Raw genomic sequence first — 22879 nt, forward strand, 5'->3', positions numbered from 1 at the left:
CGACGCCTCCATTCCCCTCCAACAACAGTACAGAGAAATAAAACCAGTTTGGAAATGATCAAATTACATCAAATGAAAATGCTGAATAAATGGCCTCCCACTTTATCCTGTTTTATCTCCAACTTACAATTAATTTGTTTCTCATCTCTTTTGCAGTTCTGACAAAAAAAAAGTAATCGATCTGAAAGACTAACTCTGCTTTTCTTCCCACAGATGCTGCTTGAACTGCTGTGCTCTCAACATTTTCTGGTTTTGTTTCCGGTTTCCTTGATATCTCAGTCCCTTTGATCCCTGCTCATCACAGATCATCCCATAATTAAACTCTTTTTTTTCCCCTGATATGCCCCTGTGCAGTCCCTGACACCGGCCCGGACTCTCTAAACTCCAGTGTATTAACTTCTCCCTCTACGTCCTCTCTGCTGCTACCAGAAATAAGTGAAGATTCTGACTACTTCTGCAGCATTCCCTGCTGGTAGAGACCAAGCCTCTGAATCAGACTGGGTTCCATGTATGGAATTTACTCTTAAAAACTACTGTTATATTTTTGAAAAAAAAGTATTTAAAAAAAGCTACTGATATATCTAGACCTTAATTCCTTCCCCTTGCCATGGGAGCCTTCCTGTAGTAAATACTTGGATGAGTGTTGCCAACCCTCAGAGATTCGCCTAGGGTTTCCAGGAAGAGATATTTAATGTCTTGGACCCTGTTCTGAACAACACAGGGAAATAATGCAAGGTAATGTTAAAAAAAAGACTGTGGAATTATAAATTAGCTATTAAAAAAAACTGTTTGGGGAATTTGTTAGTTGGTTGACTGACAAGGCAGGAATTAGGCAGCTATCACAGAGCCTTCGTGCTTCCCAGTTGGTTTTGGGAATGTGAGGCCACAGTAGTAAAAGTGCGATCGCTTGAGTTGAGTATAATGCTCTCCGAAGCAGTTGTCTGTTGGTTGTTCCTCAGTTGGCTGTAGAGACTGATGTGGGATCTGCATATCCAGGCTTTTAGGGTGGATTCCCTTAATAAAGAACGTTCTGGGAGTGACTTTGTTTAATTTAGGGAGCTTGATGTGAAGCAATGCAAGGACAGGAATGTTAAGTGCCCAGTGGCAGGAATGTAAGGATGAAAGGGATTGTCCAGGTAAATGAGCAATGCAGTTGCTAGAATATAATGGTGGTGTGGTACAGTATCCAGGCTGGAGTCGGTGCTGCCCCCCAGTGTCTGCTTGGCAGAAGACAAGCTGTATTGTGGTCGACTGCAGATTCCTGCGGCATTCATGGACAGGGTCTGGACTATTTTTATTGCGTAGCCGTACTTTACTGATATCTTACATGTGGTTGTGATCTTGTATGTGCTACGTGTGCTTTGTACTGTGGGTGACTGTTGGTACTGTGTTTTGCAACTTGACTCCAGAGGAACACTGTCTTGATTAGCTGTATTCACGGTTATTCGTGCTTGGTTGAATGACAATCAAACTTGAATTGAATGTTTTGGGAGGGTGAGAATGGTGACGGAAAGGGAGGAGGGGAGAGGTTACTGATTTCAATAAGACAAAAGCTGTAATTGTAGGATTTGAACGGAGGCAATTGCTGACTCTCATGGAGGATGATTGAAAGAATAATGATGACTTATTTACTTTTATTAAAACAACTGCTAACGTCCTGACAAGCAGCACATCAATATTCATTTTTTTAAGAAATTAACAAATGTACAAAAAATTTCCATAAACAAGAAAATACAGTTTTTGTTGTTAAAGATGCACATTTTCACCATTTTGTCCTTGAAATCAGAGTACCTTTTACAAGTCTCATCTGTCACAAGACAGTGAGTGGTAAGTTCTGTCTCTGTGCAGCAAGTACACAAAACCAAAGGCAGCAGCCCCTGACTACCAAACATCTCTTGTCTCCAATGTGCACTGTAAATCCAGACTAAATCAATTTGTTTTCAAAATGGAACCAGGTCCAGTCATATTGAATGGATTAGTAGCCATTTTCAAAGGCATTGGCCACCATTGGACACATATCCTGTATTCAGGACAATGGAATCAATAATTCATTAAAGCATTGCTCATCTATTTACAGGTATCTGATTCCAGTATAGTTTTAACTGCATGCACAGTCAGGGAAATAATGGGTTAACATTTTTTCACACCGACTTAAATGTCATTATTTTTGCATCCTATTTTAAATACAATTTATTCTGTTACATTTTAAAATGTGTATCTGTTTGATCTGCACTTCCTTTCCGTACTAGACAATCAGCCAAGGTCTGAGAGTCTTGAATTCAGTGCATCTGTAAACTGCTGTTTAACAGATTATCTCTGAGGCTGAGGCTTGCGATTCTCCACCTATGAATCCACTCCTCAGTTCCATTCTCTGGCTTGCTGCTGAGTAATGCGAATTCTGAGGGTTTGACTATGGATGCGAAGCAAATTTTAAGGAAGAGGAGGATCCAGAATTGCTTCCCTTGCAATTTCCGATTTGCCATCATATATGGATGTTGGGTGAGTTGTGGGGGGAGGGGCTCTCTTGCTGAAGTTATGAACCTCCTTTGTGTATTTGGTTGGAGAGCCGGAATCGTGCTGGATTTTCAGCAGACGTAGGCACAGCCACTTCATCAGTTTATAGGATTCTTTCACAGATAAGGACAACGTCTTTTTTTTTGACATGTAATTAAACCAGAAAGGCAGAGCTCTTCATAGCTCAACAATCCACCGGGTCACAGAATGACACTGCATGAACTTCCAAGTAAAATGTAAACCTGTTTACACTGTGACTGCGGCGGTGGCCTGATTAATAACCCACGTCCCTGCCTAGATATTAACAGTGAGTTTTGAAAATGAACAAGCGAGTCTCAAATATAGGTCAGTCTCGTTCTGATTTACTGAAGTGCGGGCTGGGATGGTGTGTGAGCTGCCGTTGCTCAGTGTTAGAATAGATTTCAGTGTTACAGAGGCAAGACATAATCACTTTTATCCTCAGAGGCTGAGATACCTTAATTTTTTTTTACTTTCTGTCCTTCTATACAGGCAGATAATGACTTTAATGATTCAAGTTTTTTTTCCCCTGTCCTGTCTGTCATGTGTTCTGCCTGTCTGAGCCGCCAATCTGCAGTTTCACTATTTCCTACATGGTTTGCTCAATCCCAGTTGAAACTCCAAAGATGCTTCATCTTGACGATGGGCTTTCTGACCAAAATAGGCAGAGATCCATGCCGGATAACAGAGGCTGCCATTAATCAAGAAGCTCTCCCCACCAGCTACAATGAGTCTTCAGCACTCTCGGAGCCTCTATACATGTCTGCCAGTTTCTTGAACCGAGGTCCCCACTCGGTGAGATAATCATAATTGAAGTCCAAGTCTGTTGTGGTCGACTCGAAGGAGCTCAGTGATTCTGCTATAGAGCCATTCCCCTCAAATGCATAAGTCTGCAAGGAATCAAAAGGGGGAGCACAGGGGTCCGTGTTGGCATCGTGCAACTTTGTCAGAATGTAGCTGTTGATGCTGTCGTCGCCCGATCTGCACTGCGAGACATACCTGGACAGGCTTTCAATTTCTGGCAGCATGTCCCTCCTGGACTTTGTCAAGTGAGCTTCCCTGGGATTCCACAGGGCAGCAATATCAAAGGCCTCTGTGTCCTCTTCGCCACCGCCTTCATCGTCGTATCTTACAATATTTTCATGGACGTTTTCCTCCTCGTCAACAATAAGGGATTGTTTCTTGTGTTTTCTCATTGTTAAAATTAACAATATTAATACTGAAAGGGAAGCAGAAGCATTGGTACAAGTTAGCTGAGACTGCCCTTTGTATTATTTTAAAAAAGGACAATAATAAACATTAAGACTGCCCTGGATCCAAAGAAGAACATAGGACGCTGAACTGACAGCACAAGGATAGGCCTTTCGGCCTACAATGCCTGCACTGACCATGTTGCTAATCTGGCTCTCATCTACCTGCATATGGCTTGTATCTCTTTGTTTCTTACCTGTTCACATACCTGTCTAAAAGCCTCTTAAAAGGTGCTAACATTTCTGGTTGCACCATCTTCCCTGGCAATGAATTCCAGGCACCTAGTGCACTCAGTGTAAATTATCTTTACTTTATTGTGATTCATTGCGGATTAGGCCCCTCCAGCCCTCGAGCCATGCTGCACAGCAATCTTCCGATTTAATCCTTCCCTGATTTACAATGGCCAATTAACCTATCAACCACTAGGTCTGTGGACTGTGGGAGGAAACCAGAGCACCCTGAAGAAACCCACATGGTCAGAGGGAGAAAGTACAAGGTCCTTACAGGATGTGATGGTAAATGAACCCAGGTCACTTGTATTTTAATGCATTGTGCTAACTACTATGCTACCTTGCAGCCTCATAAAGATAGCACCTGAACAGGGAGATGAACCCTGGATCCTCAGATTAAATGTCTGATGCTCTTTTGATTGGCCTAGCTATCTAGAACTTTCTGACCTTGCACGTTTTCAAACTTCCCTCTTCTTATCTTAAACCCATGTCCTGTAGCTTCTCTCATTTCCACCTTGTGAAAAAGACTCTGACTATCCATCTGACACCCCAGAGAATACAACCCATGTTTGTTCAACCTCTCCTAATAGCTGATACAGTCCAACCCAGAACATCCTGACAAGCCTCTTCTGCATCCTCTTCAAAGCCTCAACATCCTTGCTTTCAGGTGGTGACTAGAAATACACATTGAGTCATAGTCATAGAACGCTATAGTGCAGAGACAGGCCCTTCAACCCATCTAGTCTGTGTTGAACCATCAATCTACCTAGTCCCATCAAGCTGCACCTAAACCATAATCATCCATGCCCCTCTCATCCAAATTTCTCTTAGATGTTAAAATTGACTCCTCATCCACCACTTGCACTGGCAGCTCATTCCACACTCTCACCACCGCTTCACTGAAGAAGATTCCCCTCAAGTTCCCCTTGAGCATCATTTTTCACCCTTAACCCATGACCTCTAATTATAGTCTTACCCAACCTCAGTGAAAAAGCATGCTTGCTTTTGCTCTATCTGTACCCCTCATAATTTTGTATATCTCTACCAAGTTTCCCTCAATCTCCTACGTTCCAGGGAATAAAGTCCTAATCTATTAAATCTTTCCCTAAAACTCATGACCTCAAGTTCTGGCAGCATCTTTGTAAATTTTCTCTGCATTCTTTCAATCTTATTTGCATCCTTCCTGTAGTTAGGTGACCAGAACAGCACACAATACTCCAAATAACGCCTCAATAATGTCTCAAATAACTTTCCAATTCCTGTACTGATCTTCCAGAGAACCAATGTTGTCCCTTGCTATACTTTTCTCTTAATATATCTGTAGAAGCCCTTATGATTCTCCTTCATCTTGTCTGCTAGGACAACCCCATGTCTTCTTTCAGCCCTCCTGATTTCCTTCTTAAGTGTTCTCTTGCATTTCATATACTCAAGTACCTCATTTGTTCCTCCCTGTTGATATCTGCAATGTGCCTCCTTCTTTTTCTTAACCAGCACCTCAATATCTCTCAAAAACCAAGGTTCCATAAACTTGTTATGCTTGCTTGCCTTTTATTCTGACAGAAACGTACAAACTCTGTGCTCTCAACATTTCACTTTTGAAGGCCTCCTAGTACAGCTTGGTCAGAAAACACCTATCCCAATCCACGTGTGCAAGATCCTTTCAAAATTGGCCTTTCTCCAATTTAGGATCTCAACTCGAGGACCAGACCTATCCTTTTCTATATTTACCTTGAAGGTAGATGCATAGTGTCTCCCTACACAAATTTCAGTCACCTGTCCTACCTCATTCCTCAATAGGAGAGCTAGTATCACACTCTCTCTAGTTGAGGCTTCTATGTACTTGGAAACTTTCCTGATTGCATTTGACAAACTATTTCCTATCCAGCCCTTTTACAGTATGGAAGTCCCAGTCAATATGCAGAAAGTTAAGATCACCTGCTATCAAAACCTTATGTTTCATTAAGCAGTCTGCAATTTCTGTACAAATTTGCTTCTCTAAATCCTGCAAACTATTGGATGGTCTGTAACATACATAATCCCATTAACATGGCCATAACTTTCTTATTCTTCACCTCTACCCATAAAGCATCATTGTACGAGCTCTCCAATCTGTCCTGATTGAGCACTGCCATGACATTTTCCATGACTAGTAATTCCATCCCTCCTCCTTCAATCCCTCCCACTCTATCACATCTAAAACAATGGAATCCCAGGATACTGAGCTACCACTTCTGCCCCTCCTGCAAGGCTCACTAGTGGCTACAATGCCATATTTCCATGTGCTGATCCATGCCCTGGCCTCATTTGCCTTTCCTACAATACTCCTTGCATTGAACTACATGCAGCTTAGAACATCCGCCCAACCATGCACAACCTTTTAATTCTTGACTTTGTATGGCAGCTTAACAACATCTTTCTGCACAACCACTCCACTATCTGTTCTGTTGCTCTGATTCTCATTCCCTGCAACTCTAGTTTAACTCCCCTCCCCATCCTAGCAAGCCTTCCTTAGAGTCATAGTGAAGTACAGAACAGAAACAGGCCCTTCAGCCCATCTAGTCCATGCTGAATCCATTTAAACTGCCTTCTCCCACTGTCCTGCGCAAGGATCATAACTCTCCATAGCCCTCCCTGCTCTCCAAACTTCTCTTAAATGTTGAAATTGAGCTCGCATGTACCACTTGTGCTGGCAGCTCATTCCACACTCCCATGACCCTCTGAGTGAAGAAGTTTCCCCTCATGTTCCCCTTAAACTTTTCACCTTTCACCCTTAGCCCATGACTTCTGGTTGTCGTCCCACCCAACTTCAGTAGAAAAAGCCTGCTTGCATTAACCCTATCTATACCCCCATCTATTTCCTTCTAGGAAATCAATCCCCCTCTAGCTTAGATGCAAACTGTCTCTTCTGTACAGGTCCCACCTTCCCTAGAAGAGAGCCCAATGAAATGAAAACCTGAAGCCCACTCTCGTGTACAAACTCCTTTGAGCTAAACTGTACAATCTTCCTATTTCTGGCCTCACTAACACATGACATGGGTAGAGTCCTGAGAGTACAACCCTGGAGGTCCTTTAATTTAGCACCTAACTCCCTGAACTCACTTTGCAGGACCTTGTCACCTCTCCTAAACATGTCATTGGTACTGACGTGGACCATGACTTCTGGCTGCTCTCCCTCCCATTTAGAATGCCGTGGACTCAATCTGAGATGTCCCTGACCTAGGCACCCAGAGGCAACAAAGTTTCCGGGAATCTTGTTCTCATCCACAGAACCTCCTTCCTGTTTTCCTAACCAATGAATCCTCTATCACTGCAGTTCTTCTCTTCTCCTGCCTTCCCTTCTGAGCCACAGATCCAAACTCAATGCCAGAGATTGCTCGCTATGGCTTCTCCCTGCTAGGTCAATCCCAACCCCTCTCCCCCTCCGCCAAACAATACCCAAAGCGGTATACTTAGTATTGAGGGAAACAGCCCCTGGAGTACTCTGCACTGGCTGCCTATTCCCTTTCCCTCTTCTGACAGTCACCCAGGTATCTGTCTCCTGCAACTGAGGAGTGACTACCTCCTTGTAGCTCCTATCTATCACCTCCTCATTCTCCCTTATGAGCCAAAGGTCACTGAGCTGCAGCTCCAGCTCCTTCACACAGTCTCTGAGGAGCTGCAGGTTGGTGCATTTTGTACTGATGTAGTTACCCAGGAGACCGGAGGTCTCCCAAAGTTCCTACATCTCACACAAGGAACTCTGAACCCATTCTCTGTGCACTAGCTATGTACTAAAAGAAAAAAAAAAACACCTTCTGGAAATGTACTTAGAGCCTCTGTCTGTTCTCGCTCAGGCCTGTTGAACCAAAGCTGGACCACTCTAACACTGCCCACTCCAACAGTGATTGCTACAATGTGGTATTCCACATTGCAGGATGGTTAGCTCTGTTGGTCAGAATGTGGTACTAATAACGCAAAGGTGATGGGTTCGATCCACATTTTGCTTTACGGAGTAGACTCAATGGGCCAAATGTCTTAATTCTGCTCCTACTCTATGTCTTATGTGGCCTGACTGAAGTTTTATAAGGCTGCAACATGACAATGATGAAGGTAACAATGCCACATGCCTTCTTTACCAGTCTATCCACCTGTATGGCCATTTTCAGGGAACTATGAAGATCAATGTTCCCTCTAAGGTGTGCGCATTTGCGCGCACACAAATCTTTTGCTACTAGCACACAAAGGAATTTAAACTGCACACAGAAGGTTGTCACCCTCTACCTCGTTACCATGTTAAGTGTAGTTCAAGGCTGCACACAGTCACATTTCCTCTTCCGGTTTCTGATGCGGACGATATTGACAATGATTTGTCTGCAGATTTTAGAACTGGCTTATTTATACTATTTTTATTGGAGAAATTATTCAGTGCACACATGTTGTTGTCACTGGGCAAAAAATTGCACGCACTGCTCATTACAAATGAGAGGGAACATTGATGAAGATCTTGTATCCCTCGATCCCTCTGTAATTAGTGCTCCAAAAGGCCCAGTGTTTGCTGTATACTTTGCTCCTGCTTTTGATCCCCTAAATTCATCACTTTACACTCGACTGGATTAAACTCTGGATTAAAAAAAATATATTTAATTTTTATGTTAGTGTAAAGTAGACAAATGCTACCTAATACATATTCAGCTGATGTTTTGGATGGTGTTCCTCTGTATCATAATAAGTATGAATGTAACACTTCATTACAAGTGAAGTCAGTAGAAGTTAGGCAGAAATTCAATATCATTCATTTTTCACATCTGCTAAGGCTAATTAACTCATCAGAAGACCTATGAAAATAGAGACAGAATAGGCCAAATGGCCCCTTGGGTTTCTAGCATCACTGGAAATATCTGCACTGAACTTCCAAATCAGTTCTGTTTTCCCAATTTACCCCCATCTCTCTTGATGCTTCTGGTGTTTAAAATTTGATTGATTTCATCTTTGAATATACTGAAGTTCCCTCTAGGGTAGAGCATGCCGAATGCTCATAACCAAAGACACATCTGCATATCTCTGTATTAGAGGCATAACTCTCTTATTCTGAAATTATGACCTCTGGTTACACACTCCCCAGCTGGATGAAGCAGATTCTGTATATTTAACAGGTCAAGCTCAATAAATTGTCAATGTTCTGATGAAATTATCTCTCATCCTTCTAAAATTACGTTACATGGTCCAATCTTATTCAAGTTCTTCTCAAAGGATGAGTTTTTATTTGCAGGTCTGAATTTAGCAGATTTCTGTTTTACCCGCTGGAAGGAAAGTATATCATTTCTGAAGGAACAAAGCTACAACTACAAGCAATAATTCAGAGAGCATCTCACCCAATTCTTCCCAGACTCCTTTATTCAGAGTTCTAAATCCAATTAGACTGGAAGGAAGAGCAAATGTGGAGGTGTCCTGATCCAGTAATTATATACTTCCCCTCTTTATAATGTGTTTCAAACTTTACTTAATGTAATACTGACAGTTAATCCCAGAATATCAGTACTGCAATGCTGCTTCTAATATTCTTGTGATATTAACTGGGTTCTGGTTGCTCCTATTGGGCATCCTCTCCCTCGTGACCATTTGGAAGATCAGTCATGGATTATTTTGTGAGATACAGATTTAGAGATTCCACTGAACTACTGTAATAATATGGCATCTTGTTTTATTTGCATTTATCCCTACAGGAGTTGCAGATGCGATAGTAAACATAGTGGTAAAAGCAGGTTGCCACAACCCTTCTCCTCCTGTATCGGTTAACACTTTTGTCTTTTGTATTCTCTGGCAAGGTCAAAACTTTTTTTATTTCCTTGTTGCTTATGAAAAGGATGAGATGAGCTTCCTTCTTGAATAACAGTAGTGTATATGGTGAAGGTACTCCTACGATCCGGACAGATTTGCCAGGATTTACAACAAGCAACAATAAAAGAATCTACTCATCAAATTTAGATCCACCATAAATTGTTATCCATGAAAGAGGCCTTCCAGGCACCACTACCCTTCCTCTGTGGAGAAGGTTTCTAATTTCACTCTTGAAAGGCCAAGCTCTAATAAACAACATCTCATCTATCACTTCTACCAATCTCCCAAGCCCGAAGTTTCACAACAGTGAAAATAGTTTCTTTAAGGAATTCTCCTTAATTTCATAAAACTTTTAGTAGATCACTATTAACCTACATTGTGCTATCAACTTGATGACAATAAATTGGGAGGCAGTTTTGAATTTTGCTCACTGTTACCTATGTATATGTTATTGAAATTTACACACATGTAAGGGAGAGTGGAGGTGTGGTGGGCGTGCTGGAGCCCAAGCTGGGTTGGGGGCTGGACTCTCCCATCAGTGCTGCCCTCCAGTGCTCACTCGGTGGAAGATACGCTGGATTGTGTTTGCGACTGCACTCGTGTGTGATGAGGAGTGCTGCGTGTTTGTTCTTGCAGAAATGTGGTTCCAGGACAACATCCCACACCCCATTAATCTACAGGCCATGGCAGTCAGGGATTTGGGCATTTTTATTTTTTGGGACTGCATGTTTCTTTGCTATCGTAATTACATATGCTATATGTACTTTGTACTATGTATGACTGTTGGTACTGTGTTTTGCATCTTGGCCATGTTTCATTTGGCTGAGTTCATGTGTATGGTTGAATGACATATAAAATTGAACTTGAACATGGATCCAGGTATAAAAGCTACATGCTTACCCAACAAGATGAAGATACACCCAAGAATTGCAATAAGTGCTCCTCTGCTGAGGCTGATGGGAAGGCTGTAGGCCTCGACATTACAGGACCTAACGTTTCCATCTATATCACAGCCACAGATTCGAATTGTCAGGGTGCTGGTGCCGCTCTGCATTGGAAGTCCATCGTCCGCAATGAGAATTGGCAGGTAGTAGGTGCCCTGTTCCTGGTGGTTGAACCCTCCTCTTCTGGTCAGGATCCAGGCAGTGTTATCTGAAAGAGGAAAGAAAATGGTATGGAATATCTAATATAGATAATGAATGTTTTACAAAGCACTGCAAGTAACTACATTTTAGCAGCACATATTGAGGTCACTTAACTCGTTAGGTTTATCGTGGTATTTAGAGTTGGCAAAGATCTGACATCTCCACACCAGAACTAGAAACCATTAATATGTTATCAAAAGTGAATTAACTTAGAGAGCAGTTGGAATGTGAACCTCAAGATCAGCCTATTGTTGAGGCAGGCAAGATGGATATATTTAGGGAACTACAGGATGAATAATTGAAGAAGACAATTTGTTCCTTTGACAGGAATACATAAAGAGAGGTGGAAGTAGGGGAGTATGAACTCACTTGGTCAGAACGGCTTATGTTTGTAGCCTACACAGCTTCCGCTCACCTCTTCATCTAACTCCATCAATGCATAGATTTGTTTTCAGTTAACAATGGTTTAGTTCATTTTTGAAATGCTTGCCTGCTTTAAATGGGTTTTTGTGTTCATTATGATGTCCTTTCCTCACTTTCAGCATTCAATAGTCACAAGTCTCTTACATCAAAGTTTAAAATTCAAAGAAAATGGATTATCAGAGTACATAATATGTTACCATATACTACGTTGAGATTCATTTTCTTCCAGGCATTTGCAAGAAAAATAATGAAGTACAATAGAATTAATGAAAAAAACATTCCTATACAAGACTAACAAACCTAAGACTTGTGTAAATAAGAAACATAATCCTGAGAACATGAGTGGAGAAGGGTCCTTGAAGGTGAGTCTGTAGGCCATAGAATCAGTTCAGAGTTGTGGTGAGTGAAGTTGTCCATGATGATTCACGAGTCTGATTGTTGTAGGGTCAGCAAAAGACTGGAATAATATTGACACAGCTCAGTCCCTGTCAGATGAGTATCTCCCCTTGCCCCACAAATGCAATATTTTAGGATATCAGGCAGGACTCATCTTTGTTGTCCCTCAAAGGAATTATCTACTGAGGATCAGTCCTTCTGTAAACCTATACATACCTGTGACTGGATGAGTCAATTTAAATTGCTGTTGTTGCTGGTGGCAATGACAGGAGAACACTCAAAGCATTGGCCTGGCCTGGTTTAAACTCCAAATGAGAGTTAAGACTTCCTTTCTCATTGCTTTCCTGTACTCTACTCAGCATTTCATATCATATCTTACATGCTGAATGCAGATCTTGCATCTGCAAAATTAGAACTGATGGAAATAAGGATTGTTTTATGCTTTTCAATGAGCCTTGCCTATATTATGTTTGTTCTGGATGATACATTACAAAGTTTGCCTTCATTGTTTACAGTAATGCTGCGAGTTAGTTTTGACAATAAGCTGCAAGGTATAACAATTTCAATATTGCACTGACATATTGGGGTTGTGTTACTGGGGAGAGTCAACCTTGATTAACCAAACTTTAATTGGAAGAGCTAACGTTTTCCTTACCTAATCACAAACTCTAACTGGTTTGACTTTCATTGGCAGCCAGATAGTGAATAAAAGAGTTAAACTGTTTTATTGAATAAAACAATTTGAATTTCAATATGAATTTTATTTTATTAATCGTTATTCTTTCACTGTTATTCATATTACAGCAGGACAACTGCAAATTGATCAGAATGCTTGTCTTACTGAGTGCTTTAGCAGACCGTTTGTTGCAGTGGATTCCAGATTGGCTGTTAGGTGGTAGTAGTGAGTTAAAAGCCAGCCTACAGTCACCCTGAACTTTATTTTTTTATATATACCTCGAGATACTGCACAGCAACAGGTGCTTCCAGCCCAAAGAGACAGTGGCGGGAATTGAACCCTAATCACTGGTGTGGCAACAGCGTTATGCTGTTACGCTACCACGCCACTCCAAAGTATCAGGGACATCTACTGGGAGCTGTGTTTAGTGTGATATGGTTGAAGTATCTCAACCCAAATGCAGAGATGGTTTAATGAAGCTATCTAAGCATATATATAGAAGTGTACACATTGGCTGGGTTCTTCTGTTTTGGACATTAGGTGAATCAAGAGTTATGACACAAAGGTAAAAGATCAGCTATGGTGTTATTGAATTGTGGAGTGGGCACGAACAGCTCAAGGCCCACTCCTACTTTCATTTCTTGAGTCCTTTGCAAACCCAGTTCATCATAGTCATGAAAATCCAAGAGGTCACCAAGCTGTGACCTCCGTTGAGTCGTAGCTCAACTTTAGTTGTTCTTTTAATTTTTTTTGGGGGGGAGTTCATAATGATAACTCTGGGGACAAAGGGTGGAGTTACCGATCAGGTTAGGATCTAGGGACAGGGTTGGGGCTAACTAGGGGTCAGGCTGGAGTCTCCATTTTCAAAGACCAGCAATGTGGATATAGAACATTTCCTGGTCAGGTGTTGGCTGTCAAACTAGCAGAGAGTGGATGAGGGCCCCACCTCCAGTTGTTGGGTTTCAGAGACAAAGATCTGTGCGAGCAGAAGGAATAAGTTCCACTGACCCCCGAGGGTATGCAAGTCATTGAGACCAGAGTTCGAGGCCTAATGTTCGGGGTCCCATCATTGGCAAGTTAGGAGTTTGAGGCCTATTGTTAGATGATTGGCATGTCTTGGGATTGTTGCCAAAGTTTGAGGCCTGGGGGTCAGATGGAATGTACAGAAGTTGAGGCCTGTTGGCCAGAGCCAAGTGTGCAACTGGGGAGGTCAAAACCTGATGTCCGCAGGCCCAGGTCCACTGAAGGCCTGGCCGGGGTTAAAGGACCACAGGTGGGATGGAGGAACGGGGTTCATTTTTTGCTGTTGTTGTTTTATTGCTAATTGTGTTCTGTATTGTTCTGCTGGGCATTGTGGGCATGATATGTTTGCACTAGAATGGAGGTTGTCCCCAGCACACCCTCAGGTGCGTTGGTCGTTAGCGCAAGTGACACATTTCTCTGTATGTTTTGATGTGCATGGGGCAAATAAACTTGAATCTTGATCTTGAATATTGGAGCCCTGGTTGTACCACTTACCCTGTGAAATTTCCAGCTCCAATGGTAGTTTTGCTTCAGTTGTTTTTGGACTTTGAGACCATACCAGGTAGGGTATGGGTTGAACCAGGAGTGGCTACAATGCTGACTTCAGTGATCCAACAGAGTGGATCCCAAAACCATTACATAAACACAGATAGTTATTCTGACTGAAGTTGGTGCTGAAGCTTTCTCTAGCAAGGTCTGACTGCTTTTCAAGATAAATGACGTAAATAAATTGGATCTGAGCCTTTAATTAGGTTAGAGGGCCTTGGGAATAAAGCTATCATTAAGACTTGTTTTAGTTGGTCCAACATTTTGTCAAAAACTCACAGTGGTATTGCTCTGACAACAAAGTGATTATCAATGGATCAGTAATGCAAATGTTTGTGTTCTCTGTTGGGTAGATGATTGAAAAAAAAACAAGCTTTTTCCACCTGAATATGCACATGAATGCAGAGTAAAAAAATCAAAGTTAAAGCAAACATATTACACAAAATAACCTTCATGCTGCATGTCTAAAAGCTCATTTTAAGGTTACTCTATTGCTTTGTGTAAACAGCCATTAACTTGTTTATAGAATGAGATTACCAGTCCCTTCTGGTAACAGCAAAAGTAGTGAGATATTGATTCCAAATACAGCCACAATTCTGCAAGTCAGTTGACAATGAAGGTTGAGAAATCCAACTCAGTATGATGACGACAGTAATTAAATGCCATTGCGTGCTCGGTACTGTGATAAGGAACGCATGACTTTTGTTCTTTGGCACTACAAAAAACTTGAATATTTTCCTTTGGGTCACCTCTTCCCACTCTTCATTTTATTCAAAATAAACTGCCAATGCTTTAGAAACTCATATTTCTCTTCAGTTCTCGAATAACACTCTGCTTTAAATTGCCAGTCTTAACTATACAGATAATCATGAGGAAATGCCATATAGGATTTAAGGAAAAGCATAATTCCCCACAGAATAGAAATAATCTCCATCACCTTTCCTAAAACAAGTAAAAGAGACAAAGAAACAACAATATCAGAAATATTTCAAAAGGAACTTCACAAACAAAGTCATAAAAATGGAAAATGCTAAATCCCATGGGTTTGGTTGTATCTTGAGATGGAGCACAGAGGCAGCATTTCAGGTTGTGACAAAAGGATAGAAGTTCATGAGTAACACACACACAGGGTGCTGGAGGAACTCAGAAAGTCAGGCAGCATCTACGGAGGGAAATAAACATTCAATGTTTCAGCACTGATGAAGGGACTTGGCCCGAAAAGCCAAATGCCTATTTTCACCCTGCTTGACTAGCTGAGTCCCTCCGGCATTTTGTCTGTGTTACCCAAGGTTTCCAGCATCTGTAAAGCCTCTTGTGTCTGGATACAAATTCATGCTTGGTAACTTGTGCTTAGCTTAAGTAGAGATGCTAGCAGGTTATATATTTACCCACAGTTTACAAAGAAGCCACGTTGCCCATCGAATCAAAGCTGTCCCTCAGACCTTACCCACCCCCCCCCATTTATTTCCTTGACTACTCTCTCTCACAAGCACATCGGCTCTCCCTGTCTTACCCCCACTCCTAATCCCTGTCGTCCTGTCACCCACCAACTCCAAGGGTAACTAATAGCGGCTAGTTAACCTTCCAGTATGTCTTTAGGATGCGGAAGGAAATGGGGGCATCTGAGGGAATGCACAGGATCACAGGAGAACATGCAGGTCCTACGCAAACAGTACCTGTGGTCAGGATTCAACTCAGGTCACCGGAGCTGTGTGTCACCAGCTACAACTACTGTTCATTAAGTGAATTTCAAAAATGGATACAATGCACAGCTGATTTTTTTTCTCTGGGCTGACACTGGCACAACTAGAAGAGCCATTGATTTACAACTCCAGTGATCTGGTTCACTCTTGATCACTGGCACTGAATGTGTGGAGTTTGCATATTCTCCTTGTGACTATAAGACATAAGAGCAGAATTAGGCCACTCAGCCCATTGAACCTTATCATTCAATCTTGACTGATTTATTTTGCCCCTCAACTCTGTTCTCTTGTCTTCTCCCTGTAACCTATGAAGCTCTCACTAATCAAGAACCTATCAAACTCCACTTTAGGTATACCCATCAAAGTTGCTGGTGAAATATACCCATTGACTTGGCCTCCACAGTCATCTGCGGCAATTAATTCCACAGATTCACCACGCTTTGGCTGAAGAAATTCCTCCTCATCTCTGTCCTAAAGGGACATCCTTTCATTCTGAGGCTGTACCCTCTGGTCCTGAACTTGCCCACTATATGAAATATCCTCCCCATGCTCACTCTATCCAGGCCTTTCAATATTCAGTAGGTTTCAATGAGATCCTCCCGTCATTCTTCTAAACTCCAAGTAGTACAGGTCCAGAGCCGTGAAATGCTCCTCATATAATAACCCTTTCATTCCCAGAATTATACTTGGGAACATCCTCAGGACCATCTCCAATGCCAGCACATCCTGTCCTCAGTATGGTGTCCAAAACTGTTCATAATACTCTTGAGTGCAGTCTGACCAATGTCTCATAAACCCTCAGTATAACATCCTTGCTTTTATATTCCAGTCCTCTTGAAATGAATACTAACATTGCATTTGCTTTCTTTAGTACTGAAACAGCCTGCAAGTTAACTTTTAGGGAATCATACACTAGGACTCCCAAGTCCCTTTGCACATCTGATTTCTGAATTCAGTATGGGTGCCCGCAAGGTCATCTGGTTTCTTTATACGTCCCAACCATGTGTCATTGGTAGGTTCACAGGCAACAGTAAATTGTCTCTAGTGTATAGACAGGTGGTACAATCTGATAAATATATAAGGGAGTAGAATGGGATTATTGTAGGATTAGTGTTGAATGGGTTCTTGACGGCCAGTGCAGCATTCACGGTCAGTCTCCATGTTGTATATTTGTATGACTCCTCCGTTCATCACTCACTGAACAGCTAACCCATGACATGTTATGAATGAAATGGACAGAGGATCTTGATTTACCTTTATTGTCCCGCACGGTGAAATTCGCATTGTTTGCTGCCTCGGGAGCCAGACTGTAGTAGAAGTGATGACCCTCTTGAGGGTTATCTGGGTCCACGGCACTGACCACTTGAATCAGCTGTTGAAAGGAATCAAACCAAAACTGATCTTCATTTGTCATTCCTGCATCAATATAAGACACCTCACTCTAAAGGAAAAGGAAGTTTATTTATTTATTATTTACTTATTGAGATAAAGTGTGCAATAGGCCCTCCCAGCCCTTTGAGACGTGCCGCCACAATTTAACCCTTGCCTTATTATAGGACAATTTACAATTAACCAACAACAGGGACGTCTTTGGATTGTAGGAAGAAACTGGAGCAGCTGGGGAACACCCATGCATTCCATGGGGAGAACGTACATACTCCTTACCAATGAGGTCTGAATTGAATTCCGAACTCTGACGCTCCGAGCTGTAATAGAATTGTGCTAATTGCTACACTACAATGACCCTAATTTGCCCCTTCATCCCAAAATCACAATTAATTAAATTCATAAACAATTATTTTCCAAAAGCTGTAAGGCTCATCAGCAGATCAATCCGCTAACCCATCCCCCCCACCAGTATTTTATCAATTCCTTACGTACTGACATTTCTGTGCCTAGCTTCATTTTATGGACATACAGTCTATGTATATAAGCTATCCTATGTATTTATACTTATTTTGCTTTCTATTATTGTGTTCTTTATCTTATTGTGTTTATTTGTGCTGCATTAGATCCAGAGTAACAATTATTTTGTTCTCCATTACACCTGTGTCCTGGAAATGGCATTAAACACTCTTGAATTGAGCGCTAAATATAATTGCTGTAGTAATTCAGTTTGGTGGCAATATGTACACAGACATTTCCCGCAAACACTGAGGTGATCATAACCCGATAAGGGATTAACATTGACCAGGACTTCGGTGAGAAATCCTTTCCTTTTCGAATTAGTGTTGCGATATCTTACAGAGTAGATATTGTCCTTGATATAACATCTCACCTAGTGCAGAACCACCTCATTACTCTTCAAGATTTTTGTGCTTAGTTCTGTGCATGTTGTTTTATTCACAATGGAATGATTTTAATTCACTCCAAGCAATTATGTATGCTGGTCGAGTGCTTCAGAGCCTATAACACCGTGTCTATTACTGCAACTGACAGTATGGTATCACTGCAAAAAAGAATTTCATATCATTCTTCTTGAAGCTAAGATAATGATAACTGTGTCTCATAACCAGCTATCAGCTCAATCCACTGGCATTGGGCATTTATTCTCAGTATCATATAAAAGTAGCAGTCTCTCATCAAATGGCATTGTTTCCATAAAAATCTGATTTCAAAAATGAAATATGATTAACCTGCTTCATTTCATTTACAGAGCCTATAAAGCTCGCTCGTCTAACAACAACTTTCATATCAAAAGTGTTTTTAACAAAAACACGTCAAGGGACATGATAGGAATGTTATCAAAGAAAACATTGATCCTAGCCATATGAGGGAATAAGCCAAATGGTTAGTCAAGGATAAGCACTAAGGAATGTCCATAAGAGGAAAGGAAGACAGAGAGGCTGAGAAGTTTAAGGAAGGAATTCTGCAGTGTGGAGGTTTAAGCAGCTAAAGGCACATCTGCCAGTCGTGGAAAGGTTACACTTGGACATTAACAAGAAGCCAAATAGGAAGAATACAGGGATCAGAAATGGTTGTAGAACTGGATAGGTTTACAAAGATAGTGAAATAAGAGTGTGTGTGAGGGGGAAGGGTGGGAGGGGGTGTTATGTGTGGGGAAAGGTCCAAAAAACAAGGGCTAGAACTTTACCACTGAGATATTGCCTGATGGGTGTCAATGAAACCAGAAGCCTTATGATGGGTGAATGGGGTTTTTTAGGATGAACTGGGACCAGACAACAGAATTTTGGATGACCTTAAATATGTAGAGTGCACCTATAAATACCTAGTGTATTGTCAATTTAAGGTTTTGATGATACTGACGTCTTCTATATTCAAAATTCAGGACTTTGAAAGAAAAATATTCTAAAAATGGAAGAGAATTTTTGAGAAGAATAATTGTATTTTTCCCATCTTTAGCTACTGCTTTTCCTGTAATAACTCCCGCATTAGGCACTTCTTTCAGAAGCATTCTAACAATGCTTATTTAAACACAAAAAAAACTGCATTGTCTCTCTCAGGTCTGAACTATGGATAAGACATACATTGTCCAGATTTGCAATGCACCAAAGCTTTTTCACATTGGAATATTTTACCTGGTGGAATGGGAAACCTTTATGGTGTTCAAATCAAATACCAAACGTGTGTAGCAATTACAAAAATATGTGTATCTTTGATGTTACTTCAATATTTAATCTTAATTGGTTTTGATTCCCAGGTTTCAGCAATCATGGCTTTTAATTTCCAGAAGGCGTTCGATAGGGTGCCGCACAAGAGACTTATAAATAAGATATGGATGTAGGGAGTTGGAGGAAGTGTATTGGCGTGGATAGTGGATTGGTTAATTGATAGAAGGCAGAGAGTTGGTATAAATGGGTGTTTCTCTGGTTGGCCGTCTGTGGGGTGCCGCAGGGGTCAGTGCTGGGCCCGCAGCTGTTTACCATTTATATTGATGACTTGGAAGAGGGGACTGAGTGTAATGTAGCAAAATTTTCTGATGACACTAAACTGAGTGGAAAAGCAAATTGTACAGAGGACGTGGAGAGTCTGCAGAGGGATATAGATAGGTTAAGTGAGTGGACCAAGGTCTGGCAGTTGGAATACAACATTGGTAAATGCGAGATCATCCACTTTGGAGGAATAATAGAAGAGCAGATTATTATTTAAATGGCGAAAGATTGCAGCATGCTGTTGTGCAGAGGGACTTGGGAGTGCTTGTGCATGAATCGCAAAAAGTTGGCTTGCAGGTACAACAGGTTATTAAGAAGGCAAATAGAATGTTGGCCTTCATTGCTAGAGGGATTGAATTCAAGAGCAGGGAGATCACGCTACAACTATACAGGGTACTAGTGAGGCCGCACCTGGAGTACTGTGTGCAGTTCTGGTCTCCACACTTGGGGAAGGATATATTGGCTTTGGAGGCAGTGCAGAGGAGGTTCACCAGGTTGATTCCAGGGATGAAGGGGTTAACCTATGAGGAGAGATTGAGTCGCCTGGGACTATACTCTCTGGAGTTCAGAAGAATGAGAGGGGATCTTATAGAAACATATAAAATTTTGAAAGGGATAGATAAGATAGAAGTAGGAAAGTTGTTTCCATTGGTAGGTGAGACTAGAACTCGGGAACATTGCCTCAAGATTCAAGGGAGAAGACTTAGGACGGAAATGAGAAGAAACTGTTTTTCCCAGAGAGTGGTAAATCTGTGGAGTTCTGTGCCCAGGGAATCAGTTGAGGCTTCTTCACTAAATATATTTAAGAAACAATTAGAAAGGTTTTTACTTAGTAAGGGAATTAAGGATTATGGGGAAAAGGCAGGTAGATGGAGCTGAGTTTATGGACAGATCAGCCATGATCTTATTGAATGGCGGGGCAGGCTCTATCGGCCGGATGGCCTACTCCTGCTCCTATTTCTTGTGTAATTTATGATAAAGTGCCAGTAATGAAATATTAAAATCAGGAGGCCAGGACATTTCAAGTTGTAGAACTCATTTACTAGTTTCTCCATTCTCTGGACTACCATTTCATTTGTACCCCTATTCAGCCGCATTTTTCCCATGACCAGTTTGCAGTCTGCAGCGTTTCTTGCAAGGATGTGTCAGCATGACTGCTGGTTGTGTCCTTCTGGCTTGCTTCCCTTCTTCATGCTGAGATACAGAAAGAGATTGCTGGATTGATTGACCAACCAGTTATGGAGCTAGAACTGGGCCTAAACCTAAGCAGACCCAATGCCCACACTTTCTTGCTGTCTGGCCAATAGCGTGTGGCTTATGTTCCTCGCTTTCCATTTTCCAATCGGGTGGCACTGAACCCCACTGTTGTGTTGATTGGGTTCAACAAGTGCAGGAAATTCCTGAACTGACTCTAGTCTTCTGCTCTGTGCAGCTAAGTATCTTACCGGATTATGTAATTAACGCAAGTCTCAAATTCCTCTCTGAATTTCTTCGAAAAGCAAAGAAAGTAACCATATTGTTCTTAAAGGAAGGAATCTTTCTATTAATCAAAAGAAGCAGGAAATTAGATTATTTTATCAGATCAATAGCACACTTGTGAGATCCCTACTCCTTCGATTTCATTAGCGGAATAAAGAAGGCATTGTATTTGTTGAAGAGAAACTCAATCCCTTGGGCAGCTTGTCAAACATAGAGCCACATCTGATTTGGTGGCTTCCAACCAAATGTGAAAGATGCTAAAAAATTTGGTTTGGAATTATTTCTCAACAGCTGACCGTCAGAGCAGGTGAGCTGAACAAATATTTCTTCTGCCAATAAGTATCAGAATCTATTGGATTTGTGATAACAACATGCCTCCATAGTATTTCACACATATTTTACATAAATTAGAGGTGAAATACACTAGTGCTCAGACACTAGTGCTTTTTGGGCTTATAAGTACCAGATGTTGATCATGTTCCCCAGTGTAAATTCAGCCATTTTGAGATTTAAGAAACTAAAGCAGGGAGGTGAGTGGATGTGATGACCCATTGTTTTGCATTCAAATATTACTGGCACTGAGGGCAAATTTCTCCTCTGTAGTTTTTAATGTTTGCTCTTATTTAAATCAAGATATGTTGCATTTCAGTTTTAAACTGCAAGAAAGAGGAAGCTGGAATCAAGGGATTCACTGAAACACAATAAGATTCCGTATGAATAGAGGCCACTAAACTTTCTGTCATACAACAATCCCATTAATTCCACTCCAGTCCCCTTTCCCCTTCGATCATTTTTTTTCTCTTCCTGAGCAAAACTCAAGATAATGTGACATTGGGTCTTATCCAGGGGTTGAGTTATAAAAGATATTGTGATTGGAGCTCTGTCACATGCAACACTTGAAAATAGTGAACACTCAGCTATACGACCATAAGAATAGTAACAGAACTAGGCTATTTAGTCCATTGACTTTGTTCTATCATTCAATTATGGCTGATTTATTATTCCTCTCAAATTTCTTGGTGTTCACCTGGCAGAGTATCTCACCTGGTCCCTCAACACCAGCTCCATAGCAAAGAAAGCCCAGCAGCATCTCTACTTTCTGCGAAGGCTGAGAAAAGTCCATCTCCCACCCCCATCCTCACCACATTCTACAGAGGTTGTATTGACAGCATCTTGAGCAGCTGCATCACTGCCTGGTTCAGAAATTACACCATCTCGGATCACAAGACCCTGCAGCAGATAGTGAGGTCAGCTGTGAAGATCATCGGGGTCTCTCTTCCCACCATTACAGACACTTACACCACACGCTGCATCCGTAAAGTAAACAGCACTATGAAGGACCCCACACACCCCTCAAACAAACTCTTCTCCCTCCTGCCATCTGGCAAAAGACACCGAAGCATTTGGGCTCTCACGACCAGACTATGTAACAGTTTCTTCTCCCAAGCCATCAGACTCTTCAATACCCAGAGCCTGGACTGACATCAACCTACTGCTCTCTACTGTGCCTATTGTCTTGTTTATTATTTATTGTAACACCTGCACTGTTTTGTGCACTTTATGTAGTCTTGGGTAGGTCTGTAGTCTAGTGTAGTTTTGTGTTGTTTTACGTAGTTCAGTGTAGTTCTTGTATTGTTCATGTAGCACCATGGTCCTGAAAAACGTCGTCTCATTTTTATTGTGTACTGTACCAGCAGTTATGGTCGAGATGACAATAAAAAGTGACTTGACTTGACTTGAACCCCATTCTCCTGCCTTCTCCCCA

At 41.5% G+C, this 22879-nt stretch overlaps 1 protein-coding gene across 1 annotated transcript in view; it reads right to left on the reverse strand.

Moving 5' to 3' along the window:
* Nucleotides 1–1632: 1632 nt before the first annotated feature.
* Nucleotides 1633–22879, reverse strand: part of LOC140212482 (cadherin-20-like) — a 196880-nt gene continuing 175633 nt past the window's right edge. The window contains exons 10-12 of the mRNA XM_072283345.1: nucleotides 16997–17114; nucleotides 10731–10982; nucleotides 1633–3751 (exon numbers count right to left, since the gene is read on the reverse strand). Coding sequence (XP_072139446.1) covers nucleotides 3255–3751; nucleotides 10731–10982; nucleotides 16997–17114 — 867 coding nt within the window. The 3' untranslated portion in view covers nucleotides 1633–3254. The remainder of the gene's footprint in view (nucleotides 3752–10730; nucleotides 10983–16996; nucleotides 17115–22879) is intronic.

This window comes from Mobula birostris, chromosome 19 (genome assembly GCF_030028105.1).
Source record: "Mobula birostris isolate sMobBir1 chromosome 19, sMobBir1.hap1, whole genome shotgun sequence".
Taxonomy (NCBI): domain Eukaryota; kingdom Metazoa; phylum Chordata; class Chondrichthyes; order Myliobatiformes; family Myliobatidae; genus Mobula; species Mobula birostris.